Source organism: Quercus suber, unplaced genomic scaffold (assembly GCF_002906115.3).
Source record: "Quercus suber isolate HL8 unplaced genomic scaffold, Cork oak 2.0 scaffold_220, whole genome shotgun sequence".
Classification (NCBI taxonomy): Eukaryota; Viridiplantae; Streptophyta; class Magnoliopsida; order Fagales; family Fagaceae; genus Quercus; species Quercus suber.
The window spans coordinates 369575-386127 of NW_027069678.1; the positions used below are offsets into that span (position 1 = coordinate 369575).

At 37.0% G+C, this 16553-nt stretch overlaps 1 protein-coding gene across 1 annotated transcript; it reads left to right on the plus strand.

Moving 5' to 3' along the window:
• The first annotated feature begins 14230 nt into the window (after positions 1-14230).
• On the plus strand, positions 14231-14719 carry LOC136070235 (uncharacterized). The gene has a single exon (XM_065779915.1). The coding sequence runs from the start codon at positions 14231-14233 to the stop codon at positions 14717-14719; it is 489 nt and encodes a 162-aa protein (XP_065635987.1).
• The last annotated feature ends 1834 nt before the right edge of the window (positions 14720-16553 follow it).

Sequence of the window (16553 nt, forward strand, 5' to 3'; positions counted from 1 at the left end):
TTCTTGAAGAGCATGGCTGGAGATTACTTCTGTCTGACAACTTTGACTGACGAATATGAGATTCATCATTTTCAATCAATCAAAGCAAAGATCATCAATTTAATAGTGATATGCAAAAAAGCCCCTATATTTAACACTTTACCAAGGGGCATGCACTTTTGGGCTGAAAATTTAATGTAGATCCCAGTCATATTTTGTCTTAAATTTACCAATTAATCACGAGTTACACGAAATTTGTGAGTTAGTTCTGTGCCTGTGCCAGTCAAAGCTTTTAGCTTACTATTCACGAGTGCAGCACCGTCCACGTACGAGCCAAAATAATGTTGCACAGTTTTAGCCATAAATATTGGTTAGCCATGATTAAAATGCGTGGGCAGCATGGGGTTCTCTCTCTCTCTCTCTCTCTCTCTCTTCGGAGTCCGGAGTCAGGACCCAACACCCAAGTACGCATAAATATTACTACAATTGCACGCAGTGGACCTGCAAATCATAGATGAGAATTCGTATCCGGCCAGCTCGCATATACGCTACAAATTCAACTTATTCTTTAGACTTAATTTGTTAAAGGTGGAAGAACATTTTAGAAAGGAGAATCTTGGCCATTATCATTTCTTTGCAAAAGTAGTTGTGTGTTGGAATTTTATCTCACTGCCCATCAATCTTCTTCGCCTTTATATAATTGATAGATAAAAATGTTATTGGGTTTCATTTTTTTTATTATTATTATTATATAAAATGTACATTATTCACAGTGATGCAGAATGGAGAGCAATGTAGAAGGGGCCCTTGATTAAGCTTTGAGACAAGCTTGTCTGTACGTAATGTAAAGAAAAGGACATTAAAAAAAAAATAAAAAAAAATAAATACTATGAGTAAGGATGACATTTGATTCGTCCCAGAAATATTGAAATTATTTAGTATGCCTGGTAGCTTTTCTGATGCCTTATATTGTGCATTCTCAATTAGATTAATTTATGCCAAGTGATCTACAATTAAGATCCGTGCCACAAACCTACAAATTTCTTTTCCCCAAGATTTTCATCTCCAATCTTGAATTAATATATATATATCTTATAATAATTCAAATATCAACTTAAAAAAAAAAATACTCGAATTGAAATCAAATTTTAGAATTCACTTTCTTCAAAATAAGAAAGTGAGGAGAGCATTGATTCTAGACTTTTCGAAATTATTGTTGGTTCCAAGCAAATAGATACACCCATAAATAAATATATTAATTATTCTGCTTGAACTTGTTTTTAATTTTAGCTTACACTTTATGGAAAACGATTTTTCGCCATTTAAAATGGAGAAAATATTGTTCAAATTAATAGATAAACATACATTGAAGTAAGTAATTATAACTCGTGGGTTCTAGTTAACTTAGCTGATAAAATTTTTAATGGTTAAATAAGAGATATGGGGTCCAATCTTCGTCTATACTAAAAACTAATTAATATCTTAGTCTGATTATAAAACGTTATTATCAAGAGTAGACGCTACAAGTAGCTGTAACTCATTAAGTCATGATCAATAAAGAGTGCATAGGCAATCAACTATATATATATATATATATATATATGGAAAATAAAGCATATATTATTCATTTATTCTTGAACCTTTTTTTTTTTTTTTTGGGGTGATCGAGCACCCTGGCCTCAAATATTGAAACCACTAGTTACATGACAAATAGTTCATATGATTCTGTGCTCACCACATGGGTTTCGTTCAGACAATAACTTCATTAACCATAGATTTTTATCAATTTTATCAAAGGTCAAGAATCCGAGACTGCTACTACAACACCTTATCGAAAGCCAAGGGACCATGATGATGATACTCTTACAACTTACAAGGCCTAGCTAAGCTAATTAAGCAGCCCATGATCGACCTGGCCTCCCGGTCTACTATTATCCATCCTGTATGGGACCCATCCCCATTTGTAAATGACGTCAATTATTAATATATAGTTTTCAACACCAATGTATCTCAATAACCCCTTTATTTATTAATTTACTCCATGCAAAAGACAATAAAAAAGTTTCAAAAAATAAATCATCACTTTTACATAAACCTAGCTATATATTACTTAACCTAGCTACTTTAATTATATACTTATTAGTTATTCATTTTCTCAAAAATAAAGAAACCTTCCTAGCTAGCTAGTTTCTGATAGTTGAAAGAATTATGAACATTAGCCTCTGAGTGGACAAGTGATAAAATTCAATCTTTAATTTGCAGTTTCTCAAGCTAGCGGGACCAAATGAATTAGAAGGCCCATGGAATGAACCACGAACCATCTAACTTTTTTTTGGGGGGGGGGGGGGGGGGGTTAACTTCATTCAAAGAATCTATATGTTCACAAATTAAAGATTGAATTTTGCCCTAACACACATTCACCATTTTGCCCTCCTCGATCATCAATCTTGCTGATTTGTTGTTTTTTAACTATATATATATATATAGTTTTTTTTTTTTTAGAAAGTATATATATATATAGTTAAAAACAAAATCAGCAAAAGGGTTAACTCAAAATTGGCAAAAAAGATGGTAAGGAAGTAGCGCGGTACTACAATTAATTAATTGTATTTGTATATAGGTGCAGAAGAGATGGGCGAAAATGCAAAGGAAAGATTTATTAACATGGCAATGCAAAATACAAAAGGGAAGCCTATAGCTCATACTCTTTCTTGGATGAAAAGATAAAAAGTAAAATCCTTATCAGCCCCTAGTCGGCTATGCCAGCTGCCTCTGAGAGAGAGAGAGAGAGAGAGAGAGAGAGAATTAGGGCGACTCATGTACCCTTAGGGTCACCATTTTCTCTCTCTTTATTAAGTCTCTTTTTTCCACTTTATATATATATATATATATGCATCATGTATAAGCATCATGAAGACATGATGATGATGATGATGATGATGATGGTCTTTACAAATAAAGACAAAAGAAAGCAAGCAGTGTTGCGATCGTGTGGATGGGACATTCAGAAATAAAGCCTCACTTGCATTTTATTCATCCTATATTAACCTCAGCTCTTCTTTCTTCGCTACTCTACTCACCCACTTCATTATTACATTATTCACTCTAAACAACAAAATTTATTCTCTCTCTCGTTCTCTTGTGTGCTTAAACGGCGTAGCTACTGAGAAGTCCAAAACCAGCTTAACTAGTTTTATTTATTTATTTATAGTAACACTATTACACTATTTTCAACGGAGTCAAGTAATGGGTGAGGGTGAGCCGGTTAACTCGGAGTACGAGTCAAGCACCAACTCATCCTCATCCACTCGTTCTCCGTCGACGTCATCATCATCATCTGGGTTAGCTCAGGCTCAGAACCTGTCAGAGGATATGAAATGGGTCACCTGATCCGGACCCGAAAGGGGAAAAGAAACGAGCCAGAGACAGTAGCAAGCACCCGGTTTACAGAGGGGTCCGAATGAGAGCATGGGGCAATGGGTGTCCGAATCCGAGAGCCCAGGAAGAAAAATCGGATCTGGCTTGGAACATTCTCCACCCCAGAAATGGCAGCCCGGGCCCACGACGTAGCAGCGTTGAGCATCAAGGGAAACTCGGCCATCCTTAACTTCCCCGAACTATCCGGGTCACTGCCCCGACCCACTTCCAACTCGCCCGAGATGTCCAAGCCGCTGCTTCCAAAGCGGCTTCTATGGTCGACTTCGACCTTCCAAAACGAAAACGACGTCGTCTTCGTCGTCGTCGTCGTCGACGTCNTTTTTGGGGTGATCGAGCACCCTGGCCTAAAGCCTAAACCACTTGTTACGCGTCAAGTAGTTGTAGACCATTGTTGTTGTTGGAAGCAGCTGACATCCCACTGCTTGTGTTATGTAGCCAAGGAATCAAATATTGAAACCACTAGTTACATGACAAATAGTTCATATGATTCTGTGCTCACCACATGGGTTTCGTTCAGACAATAACTTCATTAACCATAGATTTTTATCAATTTTATCAAAGGTCAAGAATCCGAGACTGCTACTACAACACCTTATCGAAAGCCAAGGGACCATGATGATGATACTCTTACAACTTACAAGGCCTAGCTAAGCTAATTAAGCAGCCCATGATCGACCTGGCCTCCCGGTCTACTATTTATCCATCCTGTATGGACCCATCCCCATTTGTAAATGACGTCAATTATTAATATATAGTTTTCAACACCAATGTATCTCAATAACCCCTTTATTTATTAATTTACTCCATGCAAAAGACAATAAAAAAGTTTCAAAAAATAAATTCAACGAACGACGTGTCGACACCAGAAGAGCTGAGCGAGATAGTAGAGTTGCCGAGCCTGGGGACGAGTTACGAGCTGAGTAACGATTTCGTGTTTATTGACTCAGTGGATGGATGGGTGTACCCTCCACCGTGGTACCACAGCCACAGCCCAAGCCAAAGCAGCAGCATTGATGAATGCGGTGCGTATTTTAGGGATCAAATAACTGAGACTGTGATTCCGAGTAGCTTCGACTTCGAGGCTTTGTCGTGGGAATATTAAAATGACTATAACCATAATAATACCCATTTCATTGCTCTTTTTTGAAGTAGCTCTATTTTTTGTGTGTGAGAGAACAAAACACTCCTTTTTTTCTTTCTTTCTTTTTTGTCTGTTTTTATTTACTAGTACTAGTATTTTACTATTATATCAATGTAAGCCCCTTTTTCAATTTTTTTTTTTCTCTTAAATTTCTTTTGACGGGCTAGAGCTAAATATCTAGATACGTTTCTCGCTCCTCAAGTTGTTACATCTTTACCAGTTATTTTGTTTGTTCTTTGCTTTCCTAAACTTTTATTTTATTTTTTTATTTTTTATTTATTGGGTCTGTGAGTCTCTGGACTGTTCCCTCTCTTCAATGGTCCATATATACATTAAAAACCGTGCCCCTCTCTCTCTCTCTCTCTCCGTCTTTATCATTTTTTTTAAGCTACCCTAGATTACTCAAGTCTTTTTTAATAATGAAAGCAGTGTAGAGCTTATTAAATTTTGCAACTTTTCTTTTCAGTGACATTAAAAAGGCTGAAGTTCATAAATTGGTCAAGTCTCTATGTATGATCATATGGTTAATAGCTCCTTCAATTTTTTTTTTTTTTAAGCAATCAAGAATCAAAATTGAACCGCTAATGCATATCTTTCTTTGGAGCCTAGCTAGTGAGAAATGGGGTATTCAATTTTTAAAGACATTCTAAATTGGTTAAGGTCCACCCCCCCCTCACTCTCTCTTAACAAATTCTTTTATATATGACCAAAGAGCTAATAGGTCTTCTTCTGCAAAAATTGAAGCGCATAAGTCTTTCTTTGGAGCCTAGCTAATGAATTGGGTAACTGGGGCTTCGATTTTTAATTTTAAGCCGATATTATAAATAAATAAATAAAAACACCCTTAAATCGCGGAATTGTTTTAGTCATTGTAACATGGTTATTGCACTCTTGGCGTTAATTTCTTTATTTCTGCTATGATTAAGACGCAACAGGTTAATATAACAATTCTGAGCAGTGCAAGAACTGATTGAACTAATAATAATTCCCAAATTTCCTATTTTTATAACCCAGTTGTACACGGTCTGTGAACCCTGTTCATCTCAACTGATTAAGCTTTACTGCAAATAATTTACCGTGATGTGAACTTGGCTCTTTTCAATAAGTGTGTGCTTGGAAATATTTAAAAGTGGTTGTAAGCTTTATTCCAAATGTTCCTCCAACCAAATTTGGAGCTTGTAATAGTGATGTAATATAATTTGCACCCAAAAAAAAAAAAAAAGTATAACCAAATAATAATAATAATAAGGAATTAAGTGAAATATTCGTTATACAATATATATGTTTCTAAATGTACTGCTACTGCATGAAAGATTCCTCCTCATATTATACAAGTTGGATTAGAAAAAGAATCAAGATCGGATCATCTATATATATACAAGACTTAAAAAAGAATGAAGAAGAAATAGGGCGTTTTGTTAGTTGTGTTATTATGCAAGGTTCCCTTGTTTGTTAGAGGGACTCCTACCACCATTGATAGTTGTGTTTCAACTACTACCTTATTCGCATCATGATTAGTACTGACTTCGTATATATATATATATATATATATTTTTTAATTAGATTTTGGTGACTGAAAAATATCTTCTTATTTTTGGACATATAAATTATAGTCAGTATTATATACTTGGATGTCATAAGTTTTTTTTTTTTTTTGAGGATCGGATGTCATAAGTTTAGCCTGTTATATATGAAAGATTTCATATGCATTTATAGTTTAAAATGGCTGAGTTTATATTAAGAGATAATTAAAGGAAGACAACCCTTAGAGAACAATGGACGAATTAATAATAGGACTCACAAAATCCAACTTTAATATATTTATTCTTTTGCATTTAAAGTTGGTGCGTGTGTGTGTTTGTTTCTCACTTTCTCCACACACACCCAAAAAAAAAAGCCTTTTGAAGCCTTTTTGTTAATAGTTAGATTTTAATTAACTTTTACAAATAAACTATCAGTAAAAAGTTGCATCTAAAACCTACAAGATAAGGGACTTTCTTATTAACTAAATTTAGTTAAGCTTTGGTATATATATTTTTTAGTCTTTATAAAGCAGGGCCTAAATTATATCATCACTCTCAACATATTCGGACAATTTTCCAATTTTGATAATGGCCAACTTTTTTTTTTTTTCNTTTGATAGAAAGAGCAATAAGTTCATGGCGAATTTAGATTTTATATTAAACTTTTAAATTTATTTATTTGTGTACAAATTTTTTAAGCCATATTTTTTATTTATAACTATTTTGTTGTTCTCTTTGACAAAAAGCTAATCAAAATACATGTCATGTAATACAAAGTTTTTCATAATTATTTATGATATAACATATTATAATTAATGCTTATAAAAAAAATTAATGATAAATTTTTATAAAAGTGATAGTACAATTGTTATTGTTATAATAAATTGTGGAAATAATATCATATTTTTAATGGGATTTAAATATTTTATATTTGTAGTTTTTTTTTTTTTTTGAAACAAACACATACACACAAAGGAGAAGAAAATGAATTATAACACAAAGACATACTACAAATCCATTTAAGAGTCATGGTTTATATTTGTAGTTTGAATATTGCTTATCATTAATATATATATATATATAAAAGAGAGATGAAAAGTAAGTTATAAAACCTCCAATAATTACATTGAGCTACCACCAACATCCGATGTGATAGTCCATTAATCATGATCACAGCGTGAGTCAACATATTGAAGACGACATCCTTGATCGAACGTTCCAGATCAATCTTATGAAAAAGGACATGTTCTTTGAGAGAACAACCCCTTGGTACCGAAATATAGTAAAACCCAAAAATTAAAATGTAGATACAATCAATGCATCATTCAGGGTTTCAAATGCTGTCAAAACATGTTTATTAAAAAAAAAAAATTGCTGTCACAACATAAACCCCACCAATTTCCTAGCTAGTATTGCACACATAACTAGGCCTTCTTAGAGCATTAGTAATAGTGGTGCTAAATAACTATATTGCAATTTTTAATATCACTAATACTTAAAATGCATGCTACAACACTTATTTACCAGGCTGCCAAGAATAAGCTCATCATAGGCATTTCTATTACCAGGGGTTGTCCAAAGGTGACCCACCTTCTCTTTGCCGATGACAGTATACTTTTTTGTAAAACATTGTTGGAAGAATGCCACTTGCTAAGATCTATTTTAATGGAATATGAAGAAGCTTCGGGATAGAAAGTAAACACGAACAAATCCTCCATCTTCTTTGGCCCTAATACAGCCCAAGCAACTAGAGATGAGATTTTTAATATCCTTGGCCCTATGCAGAATTTGAGACTTACTAAATATCTTGGTCTCCCCTCTCTTATTGGTAGGTAAAAAAAGCAAGTCTTTGCAATTTTAAAGGAGAGGGTTGGTCAAAAACTTGCGGGTTGGAAAGGTAAGCTTCTTTCTATGGGTGGGAAAGAAATTCTTATCAAAGTAGTGACTCTAGCTATTCCAACATACACTATGACTTGCTTCCTACTTCCTCCAGGCCTTTGTGATGACATGGAAAGAATGATGAAAAATTTCTGGTGGTGCCAAAGGCAGCAGGAAACAAAATTAGGTTGGGTTAGCTAGAAGAGGATGTGCAATCCAAAGGCAAGAGGTGGGTTGGGGTTTAGGAATTTGAAAGCCTTTAATCTGGCCATGCTTGCCAAGCAAGCTTGGAGAATCCTCAATAATTGGAGCTCGTTGGTTGCAAGGGTGCTTAAAGCCAGGTATTTCCCCACGGGTAATCTATTAAATGCTAAGCTTGATTCTTCCCCTTCTTATTCCTAGAGGAGCATCCATAGTAGTTTAGAAGTTATAAGGCGGGGTACCCGGTGGAGAGTTGGTAATGGGAAGCAAATTCATATATGGGAGGATAGATGGCTCCCAACACCTTCTACTTATAAAGTTATCTCTCCTCAGATCCAAAATTTTGAATTCCCTATGGTTTCATCTCTCATTGATCCCGTCTCTAAATGGTGGAAAGCAGAGGTTCTTCGTGCTACTTTTCTTCCTTTCGAGGTGGAAACCATTCTGAAGATTTCGCTAAGTTATAACTTACATGAGGACAAGCTTATACGGATTGGAAATAGAAAAGGTGAATTTTCGGTGAAAAGTGCTTATCATGTTGCCCATAGTATGATTGATGCTTCTGAAAGGGTGAAAGCTCTTCTGGGGATCCTTATAGACATCTTTGGCGGAATTTATGGCATTTAAACCTCCTAGCAAAAGTTAAAATTTTTGCTTGGAGGGCTTGTGTCAATGGTTTGCCTACCTATGTTAATATAAGTAAAAGAGGGATCAATTGCAACACTGCTTGCCCCATTTGTGGTTCGAAACCCGAGGATATTAATCACACTCTCCTCCATTGTGAGGTAGCCTCCCTTGTTTGGAGTTTATGGCCAGATTATCTCAAGGTCACCATTGGTCTTTCTTAGACATGGCCTTGCATTTAAATCACTCAAATGCCTCATAGGCCCTGGATTTATTTTTTGTTTTATCTTGGGCTATTTGGTCTAACAGAAACAAACTAGTGCATAATGATTCTCTGCTCTCCCCATCTCAAGTTTGGAGCTTGGCAAACAACACTTCGGAGGACTTCAAAAAGGCAGTTGCCTCCTTAGACATCCTTCCCCCAAGGCATTCTCAAAATAGGTGGGTGGCTCCTCCTCAGGGTGTTTTCAAAGTTAATGTTGATGGGGCTACATCTAACCAAGGAAGAAATTCCAGCATTGGAGTAATTATTAGGGACTGCCTTGGCCATGTTGTAGCAACTCTTAGTAAATATCTACCAAGACGTTTTGCTGCTGACCAGGTGGAAGCTTTAGCATTGGAGCAGGGAATTTTACTTGCCCAGGAGATGCATTTGCCTCGGGTCATTTTGGAGAGTGATGCCCTTGCAGTGGTCCAAGCCTTGAATGATAACTCCACAGGAAGTGAGTTAGGCCATATATTACAAGGAATTCTACTGGTGTGTGATTCCTTTGAGTTCTACATTTTTAAGCATGTAAGTAGAGAGTTCAATGTTATTGTTCATGAGTTGGCTCAACTGGCTTGGAGAAAGGAAGCTACATGTTTGTGGAATGGGGTTTCTCCCCCTGCTATTTCTTTGTTAGTCCATAATGACTCTATGTATTTGGCATAGGGGCCTGCTGTTTATAGCCTCTCTGTTTTCTGTCTTCCTGGTTTTTATGATATAAAATATTCCTTTTCAAAAAAAAAAAGTAATGGTGTTATAGCTAAAATTTTTTAGCTACTTGCTATAGTGCACAGCACAGCCATTTAAATTACACCACTAAATCTTAAATTACACACTGTAGCAAGTTGCTAAAAAAAAAATTATTAAACTCTCTCTCTTCTCTCATTAAAAAATATTTTATCTTTTCTTTCTTTTTCTCTCTCTGTGGCTTCTCTTCTTTCTCCCTTTTTCCTTCTCATTTTTTGTTTCTCTCTGCCTCATCGCTGAGACCCATCTCGCCTAGTCCTCCATCTTTTCCTTATTATGAGTTTGTCTCTGGTTTGTGGTCCGTCTCGCTTAGTCCTCCATGTCGCCGACCCACCTCCCCACGCTGTTAACCCATCTCGCCTAATCCTCCATCTCATTGCTCACCCAATGCCGATCCAAGCTCCATTGCCATGTTGAAGGAATTTGATGTCGATTTTCCACTTATGCCCCTAGGTTGTGTGGCCTTGCACCACTGCCATGCTCGCTGCCATCCAAACCTGGTTCAAATAGCTCATATTTGATTTTTTTCTTCTTCGAGAAATCGATTAGCTTGGTTCGATATTTCAGTGTTGGGTAGGATTTGTTTCACTGACCCAGCTCTATTCACTTCTCACCGGCCGATCCACTCTCTGCTGAAGCCTTCCACTCTCCGTTCACTCCTTTCTGCGGGAATTTTTCTAGGTTCATGGAATTTTTCTAGTTTCGGATTGTTGGGTTTGTGATCGAAGTTCTTTGGGTTTTATTTTTGTGGTTATGGGTTGATTTTCTTGGGTAGTTGTGGGCTGATTTTGGTGGTTGTGGTGGTGGTAGGAGTAGACTGTGGGTAGAGGGGTGGTGGTGGGCTGTATGAAGTGGTGGTGGTGGTAGTGGTGGAATGTATTATTTTATTATAGTAGATATATTATTTTATTATGATGTTCATATTATTTTATTGTGTTGAAAGCTAAAATAGATCCACTGCTGCTGGATGTTCTGTAAAATGAATAGGTAAAATAGATAAAGTAACTTTTTGTGATGCCAAATAGCTAAAAAAATAGCTTCATTGCTATGGATACTCTTAGAATCTATTGGGTATCCCACATTTTTGTTAGTTTATTTACATAAAATTATTAAAATATATAACTTTTAGAAACTTTTATGGGGCAAAGCTGGACTGAAAATTATATAATTGTTTGTAAAAAAAATGAGACAAAAATATAATTAAATTTTTTTTTCCTTTATCCAAGCGAAATAAGGATGACAATGGGGCAAGGTAGGACTAAAAGATGTCCCATTTCGCGTGGTTTTGTCTTGCCCTACCTTCAAACTACTCTACATGACAGGGCAAATTGTCTTGCCTTATCTTCGCCCTACTCTACAAAATTTTAGTTCGTGTTAATCCATCTCACCCTGTGACACACTTGTTACTATTTTTTTTTTTTTAATAAAACATGTTTTATTAATATAGATATACTTGAAATTATTGTTAAATTTATCAAATCAAATTAAACTAATTTTTAGTAAGGACTCAATAATATTATCCAAAGTGCTTAACAAGACAATATTGCAACAAAAACAAAAAGTCTTAATATGCATGCATTTAAATACTTAGTAATACAAACTAAAGCTTAACATTAATAGTGCAGGGTGGGGTTAAAAAGTATAAACTAATTTTTAGCCCACCGGAGTGCAAGGCAAAAATCTTATCCCGTTCTCACCCCACTCAAAGTACGTAAGATAGAATGGAGCAAAATTGTCATACCTAAAACTAATAGTTCCTACTTGCTTTATATATATATATATATAGCTGACAAACTGAACCTTTGGAGCTCTAACCCGAAAATTACTGAGCACTCTAGGGTTTGGTGGACTTCATTACAAGGAGAAACTTTCCGTTGTTCCCCACCCAGAGATACTTCATACTACTACTACTTTATATAATGAATATATATATATATATATATATATAGACAACGTAAGTCAAACATTATTAGGCCTTTGCCGACTCCATGCTTGGTTGGGGTGACTGTCTTAACACCCTCGGCCATTAACCCAACGATGGGCTCCAAACGTACCTTAGGTTTCTTAGGAGCACGGTCTACTTTGGACGGCATCTTCCTTTTAGCTTACGGTTTGCTTGAGCCCATCCCTATAGGATCAGCACCAGCTTCTTTATTTTTGGCTGCCTGTAATCTGATGGCCGCCCTCCTTTTAGCGCCATCCATCTCTGAACAGGAAGATGGGTAAGGTGGAGATAAAACACAAACTGTTTAAATAATGGGGAACGACGGACTTACGTTGACAAACTCGCTCCTCATATTTAATTTCTGCCGGAGTTGGCTCGAGCCCTTCACAATACCAGTGGACAATGTTAAGGCTGACGAGTTTTGCCCGAGTTCGTTCCTTTGACTTGGACTTAGCAAAAATTCTCTCAAGGAAGTTAAACTCCTCGAGATCAACCTGTGGGCGCCGTCATACTGTAAAAAAGGAGACGGACGTCAAAAGCAATGAAAATTTTCAAAAAATAAAAGAAAAAGAAAAAGAAAAGAAAAGAAAAGAGAAACTAAAAGATCATTTAAAAAACATTCATATGTTGTGACGGATGTATACCGAACGGGTGTAAAACGCCCCAAGTCTTGTCGACAGGCATGTACTCCATCTCCCCTGGATGGCACATCCAACTGTCGCCTTCCAAGAAGAAATAATGGCTCTTCCAGTCCCTATTAGAGTTTGGGGTTTCATAAATCACCTTCAAGACGAGGCTCTTAGGAACAAAGCTGTACATCCCTCTTGACTTGTCTATCTCATCTAGACGGTAGCAATGGAGGAATTCCCGCACCGTCAACCTTCGGGCACCATCTGACATGGCTCCGTACAGGACCTCCATTGCTATAAAACCCTCCAGGCATTCGGGGATATTTGGCTAACGGATAAACCCAGATACTTGAGGAGTTCACGGTGCAGGGAGCTCAGAGGAAACCTAAGGCCTGCCTTGAGCACTTGCTCGTATACTCCAACACTGTCTACCCCTTCATAGTAACACTTTTCTAACTTATAGTGTAGATGTATGGAGATGTAATCTGGGATTTGGTAGTGGGCTCCAAGAGTTTTGAAGTGTGGCTCTTTGATTTTGGATGTAAAAGCATTCACCGTCCACTCTGGTAGCATGATGAACTCCCTAAGTCCATTAGCACCCACGACGAATTTAACTTTTTGATCTTCACTGTCATCGGAACCCTCCTCTGACTCAACCATCTCCATATCCTCATTTGTTGAGGACGGGGATGATGCAGATGGACTCCTCTCCTTGCTTAGGTCGTCGTGGTCTTTGTGACCGGACGGGTATACATCTTCGTAGCCCACCCCGTCACAGACGACTGACTGGTTACTTGACACACTAGACATTGCCTACATATAACAACAAAACCTAAGACTCTAACAGGTTTTGGAAAGGGTGATGGGGCATAAAGTCTAAGGAAAAACATAGAATACCAGAAGGTGAAAGAAAATTAAAAAGAAGACGGGAAAGAAATTACTTACCGAGTTAAGGAATGAACGGATGAAGGTATTGACGACGGGTGCAGGAGCTAGACGGACTGGTCTCTGACAATGATGAAAGTCGTGCTCTGACAATATGATTTTGCGAAAAGTATAGAAATGAGAGGAGAATGGAGTGATATTTATAGAAGAAGTGCACGGAAGACGAAGCAACGCTTCGATCCGAGACAACAGCCAATAGAAGAGTGACACATGTCATGAGTAATAAATGTCTTCATGGCAACTTGACAGATGCAAATACAACTCACGGAGTTAAAGCCGTCAACCCTTGGGATTTTAAACCATCACCCCACGGGTCCTTTTACTCAAAGATGATGGACCCATGGGGTGATGGGGCAACTGAAGAGGAAAAAATAAGTTGACGGATCCCAGTGAAGTGGGCTAGACGATTCCTCATCCACGGGCTATGAAGGATGGACCCATTATGTGCAAGACCTGTTAAGGACGAATTCATCATGAACGGGGACAATATAGACGGGTCTATTGGCTAATTGTCAGACAGAATCCCATGATGGGAATACTTATGACGCACACCACAAAATCCTACTATGAATAGAGTCCTAGCACGAAAAGGATTCTAGAAGTTGTGCACATTAATGAAGATCTTCTCTATAAGTAAAAGACTTGTCTATCACGTTTAGCATTTCTCAAGAGGATCCCTACAAGGAAGGGACTTCGACTTCAAGTAAAAGAGGTCAACCTTCGACTATTATAAAAACCTCAATACCCTCACAAATCAAGGTACACATAATTGACCCTCTCTAGCACTCTGGAGTTGTAAAAAAAATTCTAACTTGACCTCTAGAGGGTATTTGGCCGGCAACACACTGGTGCTCTCTATTAAGGTCTTTCTCCTTTCTTGTGTTGTGCAGGTTACATTCACAGCGTGCGAGTATCATGTGGCTCACTGGTGATTTTTTCGGTATCATCAATGTTGATGGGGCTACATCTAACCAAGGAAGAAATTGCAGCATTGGAGTGATTATTAGGGACTACCTTGGCTATGTTGTAGCAGCTCTTAGTAAATATCTACCAGGATGTTTTGCTGCTGACCAGGTGGAAGCTTTAGCTTTGGAGCAGGGAATTTTACTTGCCCAGGAGATGCATTTGCCTCGGGTCATTTTGGAGAGTGATGCCCTTGCAGTGGTCCAAGCCTTGAATGATAACTCCACAGGAAGTGAGTTAGGCCATATATTACAAGGAATTCTACTGGTGTGTGATTCCTTTGAGTTCTACATTTTTAAGCATGTAAGTAGAGAGTTCAATGTTATTGTTCATGAGTTGGCTCAACTGGCTTGGAGAAAGGAAGCTACATGTTTGTGGAATGGGGTTTCTCCCCCTGCTATTTCTTTGTTAGTCCATAATGACTCTATGTATTTGGCATAGGGGCCTGCTGTTTATAGCCTCTCTGTTTTCTGTCTTCCTGGTTTTTATGATATAAAATATTCCTTTTCAAAAAAAAAAAGTAATGGTGTTATAGCTAAAATTTTTTAGCTACTTGCTATAGTGCACAGCACAGCCATTTAAATTACACCACTAAATCTTAAATTACACACTGTAGCAAGTTGCTAAAAAAAAAATTATTAAACTCTCTCTCTTCTCTCATTAAAAAATATTTTATCTTTTCTTTCTTTTTCTCTCTCTGTGGCTTCTCTTCTTTCTCCCTTTTTCCTTCTCATTTTTTGTTTCTCTCTGCCTCATCGCTGAGACCCATCTCGCCTAGTCCTCCATCTTTTCCTTATTATGAGTTTGTCTCTGGTTTGTGGTCCGTCTCGCTTAGTCCTCCATGTCGCCGACCCACCTCCCCACGCTGTTAACCCATCTCGCCTAATCCTCCATCTCATTGCTCACCCAATGCCGATCCAAGCTCCATTGCCATGTTGAAGGAATTTGATGTCGATTTTCCACTTATGCCCCTAGGTTGTGTGGCCTTGCACCACTGCCATGCTCGCTGCCATCCAAACCTGGTTCAAATAGCTCATATTTGATTTTTTTCTTCTTCGAGAAATCGATTAGCTTGGTTCGATATTTCAGTGTTGGGTAGGATTTGTTTCACTGACCCAGCTCTATTCACTTCTCACCGGCCGATCCACTCTCTGCTGAAGCCTTCCACTCTCCGTTCACTCCTTTCTGCGGGAATTTTTCTAGGTTCATGGAATTTTTCTAGTTTCGGATTGTTGGGTTTGTGATCGAAGTTCTTTGGGTTTTATTTTTGTGGTTATGGGTTGATTTTCTTGGGTAGTTGTGGGCTGATTTTGGTGGTTGTGGTGGTGGTAGGAGTAGACTGTGGGTAGAGGGGTGGTGGTGGGCTGTATGAAGTGGTGGTGGTGGTAGTGGTGGAATGTATTATTTTATTATAGTAGATATATTATTTTATTATGATGTTCATATTATTTTATTGTGTTGAAAGCTAAAATAGATCCACTGCTGCTGGATGTTCTGTAAAATGAATAGGTAAAATAGATAAAGTAACTTTTTGTGATGCCAAATAGCTAAAAAAATAGCTTCATTGCTATGGATACTCTTAGAATCTGTTGGGTATCCCACATTTTTGTTAGTTTATTTACATAAAATTATTAAAATATATAACTTTTAGAAACTTTTATGGGGCAAAGCTGGACTGAAAATTATATAATTGTTTGTAAAAAAAATGAGACAAAAATATAATTAAATTTTTTTTTCCTTTATCCAAGCGAAATAAGGATGACAATGGGGCAAGGTAAGACTAAAAAATGTCCCATTTCGCGTGGTTTTGTCTTGCCCTACCTTCAAACTACTCTACATGACAGGGCAAATTGTCTTGCCTTATCTTCGCCCTACTCTACAAAATTTTAGTTCGTGTTAATCCATCTCACCCTGTGACACACTTGTTACTATTTTTTTTTTTTTAATAAAACATGTTTTATTAATATAGATATACTTGAAATTATTGTTAAATTTATCAAATCAAATTAAACTAATTTTTAGTAAGGACTCAATAATATTATCCAAAGTGCTTAACAAGACAATATTGCAACAAAAACAAAAAGTCTTAATATGCATGCATTTAAATACTTAGTAATACAAACTAAAGCTTAACATTAATAGTGCAGGGTGGGGTTAAAAAGTATAAACTAATTTTTAGCCCACCGGAGTGCAAGGCAAAAATCTTATCCCGTTCTCACCCCACTCAAAGTACGTAAGATAGAATGGAGCAAAATTGTCATACCTAAAACTAATA